We start from the raw sequence: 8,056 nt of genomic DNA, 5'->3' as shown, positions 1-8,056 counted from the left end.
CGGTATTATGACTGTGTACAAGGGAACCGAAGGGTGGATGAGTATACCGAGGAGTTTCTAAGGCTGCAGGCGAGATGTGAAAACTGTGAGAACGAGGCCCAACAGGTTGCTCATTATCAGAGGGGGCTGAATCACGAAATTCGTTGTATGATGGGAGTAGCTGCGATTTTCACCTTGGCAGACGCTATTGAGATGGCAAAAAGGGCAGAAGAGCGTGTTGATTAGCAGCCACAACAGCAGCAGTACAACCGGAATTTTAATTACAGAAACTCTAGTTCAACAGGGACGCAGCAATATAGAGGCAATTACAGCGGGCAGCCTTCTAAGGTTGTAAATTCTGGCAACCCTCCGAATACCATGGAAGAAAGGAGAGACAGTAAGGGCAAGGCAGTCACCACTACAACAGACAAAGGAGGCAGGACCAATCCTTACCAAAAGCCAATGGGAGACATCTGTTACCGGTGCAGGCAATCTGGTCATCGATCAAATAATTGTCCAGAACGTAGAGGAGTTAATGCTGACCGCCGGCAGGTTAATATAGTTGAGCAGGTGGCTGAAACTGACGAGAAAGTGGATGACGATGACAGATCTATTGCTGGTTCTAAAGATGGAGAGGTCACCTATGTGGTGAAGAAGATCTTATGCTCAACAAAACAGGAGGACGAGACACAAAGGAGGAAGATTTTCCAGGCAAAATGTCGAGTAGGAGAGGCAATTTGCAGGCTAATTATAGATAGCTGCAGTTGTGAGAATCTGATAGCTAAGCAGTTGGTGGAAAAATTACAGTTGCCTACACAGCCTCACCCCTCACCATACAAAGTCGGATGGATTAAGGAAGGACCGACAATTGATGTAACGACCCGGAAACCGATACCCCTCTGTAACGGCCCGAACCGCTACTGGCGCTAGGATCCAGATCGGCTTAAGGCCGCCGGGACCCGTAGCAAGCCAAACACACCTCCTATCACCTGGTCAAATCCCATACATGATCAAAACTTTAACATAAAAACTTAAACCTAAAAGCTTAAACCTCTGATGTAAATACCAAGCTTGACCTGTATGCAACATAACTGAAAACATAAAGAACCCCCCTACTAGAGCCCTAAAAAAAATTCTAGCTGGGTCAACATAACATACATCAAGCCGGAGTCACATCCAAAGAACTAGAACCTATCATGTGCATGCATCAAACCACAAACATAAGACCTCCACTAGGGTCCTCATCAAACTCTAGCGTGGTAACCAACACACGCCACAAGATTAGTTCAAACACAACTCAACATTAAACCATAACATACATCATGTACTAAACAGGGACTAACCAAGTCTTAGGGCCAAGCACAGTACTAATACAAAAACATAACTCTATTTTAATTACATTACAATTCATTATCTTGCAATACATTATCTCATTTTACATTACATGTCCACACTAACACTAATCTAAGCTATTACATAAGCAAAACCTTAACTCTTGAGACTTCCCGATCGACCTCGAACCTGCAATACTGGGGTTAGGGGAGAGGGGTGAGCTAAAAAGCCCAGTGAGTAGAAACAATGAAAACAGTTCATTAATTACATGCTTTCATGAAATGCGTCACAGCACAAACATTTCACATAACGGATTGGACATGACCACTAAAACTCCCTCTGACTGTAACATAACATGGTGCCCGGCCCTTCGGGCTCCTCAGGACTTCATTATGCTCGGCCCTTCGGGCTCCTCAGGACTTCATTATGCCCGGCCCTTCGGGCTCCTCAGGACTTCATTATGCCCGGCCCTTTGGGCTCCTCAGGATTTCATTAACATATCATAAATAGGGCTATTGGGGTCGCCTTGGTCCATCCACATCAACAGTAAATAATGCAATGCGTCATATTCGTGTAACTAGTGCAATCAACCTATCACATATAAATATGATGCATGAACATGCTTTAGGCATTTGATTTCGTAAAATAAAAGATTAAGTTTAGTTCTACTCACCTCTGGCAGACGCTGGACTGACTCTGCAACTGCTAACACTGATGGCCTCCTCGGTCCCTCGGGTCCAATCCTACACAGGTGGACTCGGATGAGGTGCCAAACACACTCTAACAACTCATAAGCAACTGCCCAAAAACCCTCTAAAACATCACTAAAACAGGCATAGAAAACAACCATGAAAAGGCTGGACAGGGCACTTTCGGCGGCACCTTCGGCGGCTGAACCCTCTCTCCAGAGACGAAACTCGGGCACTTTCGGAGACACCTTCGGCGGCCGAAAGTCCCTCTCCAGAGACGAAAGTCAGGTACTTTCAGCGACCGAACCTTCCTTCGGCGGCCGAAAGTCTGCTTTCAAGCCAAAACTCAACTTTCGGGGGCAAGGTTAGGCGGCCAATCCATGCATCCACAGGCAGGTTCGGCGGCCGAAACTACCTTCGGCAGCCGAACCTGAGTTCATCCAGAACTCAGCCTCTCATGCATACAAGCCTCCCAAACCTTCCAAACACCCCAAAACAAGCACCCAACCTCTAAAAACATGCATAAACCCTTAACCATGCACAAAGGAGCTTAAACAAGCTTAAACTCCAACAAAGAACATCATTAAGGCATACATAAATAGCTTATAACCCACATAGGCCAAAACCATCAAAACTACTCAAAACCTCACTTGCTCTCTCCCAATCATGCATACACTCTCCCACATGCATAAAGGAGCATAAACTAACATAAACTCCTCAACACAAATATCACATAACATACATTGGGCATAAAACCCACATAAACCCTAACATGCATATCTACCCATACTCAACCATTAAAACCTCTTAAAATCTACTTAAAACCTCATCAAACACAAAGAGAAGCAAGGATCTACACTTACCTCTTGAAGCTCGAGGGTTGGTGCGATCCCTAACTTGAAGATATGGAGGATCCAAGCTCCAAAGATCTCCAAGCTTCAAAACTTCGATCTAAGCTTTAAAACTCTTCAAAACAACCATAAAACTTATAAAAACCTTGGAAGATGAAGGAAAAGATAAGAAATCAACCAAGGGAGGCATGAACACACCTGAGCTCGAGAATGGGGAGAAAACTCGCCCATTTTCGGGCTGAGGGCCTTTTATAGGTGGCCAACTAAACCTCCTTCGACGGCCAAAACTTCATGCAAAACTTCACCACTTTCGGCGGCCGAACTTGGGGTTCGGCGGCCGAAAGGAAGCCACCTTTGGAAGCCTAACGTGCCCCCTAACATGCCCCCTAACAATTCCATGTTCGGCGGCCGAACCTGACTTTCGGCGGCCGAACATGGCTTATCTTATTCAAAGCTTTCGGAAGCCTAAAGCACTCCCGAAGCAGCCCTATGTTCGGCGGCCGAACCTGGCAAATGCCTCCTTGGTCTTTTCTTTTCAAAACTCAATTCTTTTCATTTAAAAACCATGAAATCATGTGAAAACATTTTAGAAACACATTTTACCCCTCTAGAAGCCTCTGGCATCTTCAGAATTCCTGATTCCAACGGAGATTCCACCGGAAGATAGGGATTCCTATGCCGGAATCTAGCCGAGTATTACAATTGAGGTGAACAGAATCTGCAGCGTGCCTATCTCGATCGGTAAATCTTATACTGAACCTGTTAATTGTGATGTTGTGGATATGGATTGCTGTGGAATTTTGCTAGGTCGCCCTTGGCAATTTGACGTTGATGCTTTGCATAAAGGGAAGGAGAATTCATACATGTTCACATGGAATCAAAAGAAGATTACTATCTTGCCTTCCGGTTCTGCGAAACATTCTAAGGTGGAAGGGAAGCATACTGTTGCTGTTTCTACGGGAGTGCAGAAGCTATCAGGCGCAGTTGAGAAATCTGGAGGCACACTAGCTTTATTGGTGAGAGCAAAAGGTACAATGGAGGATGCACCATCTTTACCACCGCCCGTCAAAGAGTTGTTAAAGGAGTTTCCTAAGATAGTGGAGGAATCATCAAAACTTTCACCCCTGCGGGATATCCAACATCAGATTGATCTCATTCCTGGATCACAATTACCGAATCTGCCTCATTACAAGATGAGTCCAAAGGAGAGTGAAATCCTCCAAAACCAGGTGGAATTTGCTTACAACAGTATTGCAGCAAGCAACTTGGCAAATCTGGAGGCACACTAGCTTTATTGGTGAGAGCAAAAGGTACAATGGAGGATGCACCATCTTTACCACCGCCCGTCAAAGAGTTGTTAAAGGAGTTTCCTAAGATAGTGGAGGAATCATCAAAACTTTCACCCCTGCGGGATATCCAACATCAGATTGATCTCATTCCTGGATCACAATTACCGAATCTGCCTCATTACAAGATGAGTCCAAAGGAGAGTGAAATCCTCCAAAACCAGGTGGAATTTGCTTACAACAGTATTGCAGCAAGCAACTTGGCAAAGCAGCACGTGAATGTTTTCAAACAGGTACAACAATACCTTACAGAAGTCGATGACAAATATAAAGCTACAACTGATAAATATAGGCGTTTCAAGTCCTTCAATGTCGGTGACCAAGTTATGGTGTATTTACACAAGGAGCGTGGTGGAGGACAGAAAAAGCTTGACGCCAAGAAGATTGGTCCATTTCGGATCATTCAGAAGATCAATGACAATGCTTATGTTCTTGACCTCCCACATGAAATGAAAATTTCCAAGACGTTTAATGTTGCAGATCTATTTCAGTACTACCCTGCTGATGGCAACTCGAGGACGAGTTCTTTACAAGTGGAAGGGAATGACATGGAGCAACTAGCCTTGGATTTTACGACAGACTTGGACCGGGGCTAACTTTTGCATTTTAATTATTTTTTTGGATATTTTGGGTATTTTCATAATTTTGCATATTAGGATTTTGTTTTTATTATAAATAGCCTCCCTTGGCTATTAGGATTTTAGACTCCTATTAGGATTAGGATTATTTTTGCATATTAGGATTTTATTTCTATTGTAAATAGCCTCCCTTGACTATTAGGATTTTAGACTCCTATTAGGATTAGGATTATTTTTGCATATTAGGATTTTATTTCTATTATAAATAGCCTCCCTTGGCTATTAGGAACTCACTTTCCAATTTTTAAGAAATTTCAATAAGACTTTTCGTCTTTTAGCCTATCTTTTCTCTTATTTCGTCTTAACCAAACGATATTGGTTACAACTCCTGACGGAGTCTAAATAGTCATGTATCACTTGGGATCTAAGAACTGAAATGTTTTAATATATAGCTCTATTGGAAAAACAAGGGTGGAGATTAATTTCTCAATCTGTATCTCTCTTTAGCCGAGTTTTTAGAGGAAAATACTTTCGTTCCTCTTTGTTTTTGCAATTAAGACAATGAAGGAATACTTTGTGGAGATGGCAGATTATCTTATAGGGCCAAGCAGTTCTAGAAAGTGGAATTCAATGGTACTTGGAAGATGAACATATTATCCCTTACAAAGAACATGATGGACAATGAAATCATTCCCTAGTATGCCTTCAAAGAAACATGGCCATGATCTCTTAAATTCTATGGGTAAGTCAACTCATTAATGATGATTTTCACTCGTGAAAACTGAATATCTTGCGACCAACTTCACTGAGGAAGAGGTACGAAATATTCTAAGAAGCCATTATTCAGCCTTGAAATATTTTGAAGAATTCAAGCTTGCACAATGTCTCAAATCAATCTTCATAGTAGACAACAACCCAGTCTCCATCCTCTTAAGAACCTCTTGGTAACTTAATTTTGATGGAGTTGGTTTTTAAAGATTTCTCAAAGTGCAGGTGCTATGATTGGCCGAAACAGTAGAGGAGAATCTTGTGTCTAGGGTTGCAAGATTTTCTAGAATATTGTTGATCCTTTAATTGTTGAATCTCTTACTTGTAGAGAGGCAATACAATCCCTCAAGTTTGATTAAATCTCCCGTTTAGTTTTCTAATTTAAATTTTATATTTTGTTTAATTTATTCTAATACTATAATAAATTTGATCACAAATATTTTATTAATTATAAATACTCACTTATAATTGCACAAGTTGATCCTAAATAATATATTTATTTACAAATAAATCTTTATAATTTTATAAATTATGCTTCAATATTTTATTTATTTATAAATAAGTAGTTATATTTTATAAATTAAAAGTTTTGTACACTCATTTTGAATACAACAACTGTGTAAATGCGATTTCCATAGCATATTTTTCTTACTGATTGAAAATAGAACAAATAGCGAACAGAGGATTAAGGAGAAATAATAATTTACAGTTTTTTTCAAATAACAAAACCAATAAAAGAATAAAAGAATAATATATGTTCAAGTAGAAATGAGGAAATCTCAGTGTTGTAGGCCTAAGATAAGTTGCATTCAGGAGGGAAGCCTTGGGGAAATCTGTTGGCATCTGTGCAATAGTTGTATATCATGTAGTTTTTCCTCACCCATTGCAGCCTCTCTTGACTTGTTGAATCAAGCTCTTCTGACAGCCATGAATTTGTCATGGAGTTTGAAGTCCCACAGGAAGATACCCCATTAGACCAAGCACATGCATTTGCATTGAAGTTTCTATAGGAAGCAGTGAATGGAGCTTTACTCCAATCTGTCTTCACTAGACCACCTCTTGTTGCCCAATCATCAGCATTCCATAGACTAGAGTAAATTCTCATTGGCTGATTCTTTGGATATGGAACACCCATTGATTCCAAGTTCTTGAACTCTCTAATTGGGGTGCCATCTACAGAGAAGATGATCCTCTGGGGATTCCATAGAATGGTATACGTGTGGAAATCAGCAGTTGGGTCAAACCACAGATAGAATTGCTGCTCTCTGTTACCTTTGCCTTGGCTAAACACATTAGTGTGGAGGATGTAAGGATCCCCGCTCAAATTTCCCAAGAACTCAAAATCAATCTCATCCCAAGTGGACCCATTTGATTTTAACTGCAGATTCAATTTCAAAATCCACAATGTTATGACTATAATCACATAATTGAAATAAATAGCAGAAACAGCAGCAAAAGAAATGAAAAACATACATAATAGGCGGTGACAGTGCCAGCAGAGTTGCCAGGGACAAGCTTGAGCTGCATATCAATCTTTGCAAAGAGATATTCATTCCTGGACTGAAATCCAGAGCCAGAAGCTTGATCAAGGGAGAGAGTGAGAAGTTGTCCATTGTTGAGAATCTTAGCTCGGCCGTCTCCCCATGTAATATCAAAATCATTATAAAAGTTGCTGGCAGAAGAAACCATCAAAGAGGAGACAAGAACAGAGATAAATAGCGAAAGCACCATGTTTAAAGAAGCCATTTTGGTATTGAATTCGATTGTAGCTGTGCAAGAGGAGAGAAGGGTGTGTAGAGAAAGATGGGCTGGGTAGTAATATATAGCGAGGAAGAGACGAGTGAGAAGAAAACGCATGGGAAGGTCTCATGAGCTTAGCTGTGCACAGGTGTGTGCGCGTTTGGTGTGGGGGAAAGTGTTGTTCTTTTAGCTGTCCAACAGTATCGAATATGATAATTTGCGCGTTTCAGCTTTTGGTTAGAATTCAAAATGCTTTCCTAGCATCCCGCAAAAAGACGCTGTGGGAATTTTATATATTTGTATTTTCTTTTATAATTTTTATATATTTTATATTTTTATTAAATTTTTAATTATATTTATTTTAAAATTTTAAAATTTTATTTAATATTAAATAAAATTTTAATAATTGATGGCAGATTATTTTAAAAATCAAATAAATTATAATAATTAATGTGTACATTAACTATGTCTAAAGAAAATGAAAAATAGTTTGAGATAGTTAAAAAGAATAGATAAAAATTATATAAAAAAAGAGTTTATATATTTTTTTATTAATTTTTAATTTTATTATAAAATTATTATAATATATTAATTTTAAAAAAATTACTATTTAATTTATATATTATTTGAAAACTTATTAATTGATCTCTCTATTTTAAAAAAATATATTAAAATATTTTTAATATTTTAAATTCTATTAATTGAAGAGTAATTTTAGACGCTAAATATTATAAAAAAATTTTAATTAATTAATAAAATTTTTATAAATATAA

General features: G+C 39.2%; 1 protein-coding gene across 1 annotated transcript; it reads right to left on the bottom strand.

Moving 5' to 3' along the window:
* Positions 1-6,159: 6,159 nt before the first annotated feature.
* On the bottom strand, positions 6,160-7,351 carry LOC110607806 (probable xyloglucan endotransglucosylase/hydrolase protein 23). Its single transcript, XM_043950450.1, has 2 exons — positions 7,017-7,351; positions 6,160-6,921 (listed from the first exon to the last, which is right to left on the bottom strand). Exons 1-2 carry the CDS (start codon positions 7,287-7,289, stop codon positions 6,337-6,339), a joined length of 858 nt encoding a protein of 285 aa, XP_043806385.1. The 5' UTR covers positions 7,290-7,351; the 3' UTR covers positions 6,160-6,336.
* Positions 7,352-8,056: the final 705 nt, after the last annotated feature.

This window comes from Manihot esculenta, chromosome 14, assembly GCF_001659605.2.
Source record: "Manihot esculenta cultivar AM560-2 chromosome 14, M.esculenta_v8, whole genome shotgun sequence".
Classification (NCBI taxonomy): Eukaryota; Viridiplantae; Streptophyta; class Magnoliopsida; order Malpighiales; family Euphorbiaceae; genus Manihot; species Manihot esculenta.
Note: the sequence above shows the minus strand (reverse complement) of the source record. Positions and strands in the feature narration are given on the sequence as shown.

What these genes read in the sequence shown, in the direction of transcription:
- LOC110607806 (XM_043950450.1), bottom strand. Translation starts at nt 7,289, where the DNA reads ATGGCTTCTTTAAACATGGTGCTTTCGCTATTTATCTCTGTTCTTGTC. An exon ending in GCACTGTCACCGCCTATTAT is followed by an intron (nt 6,922 to 7,016) that starts GTATGTTTTTCA and finishes TTGAATCTGCAG; the next exon opens with TTAAAATCAAATGGGTCCAC.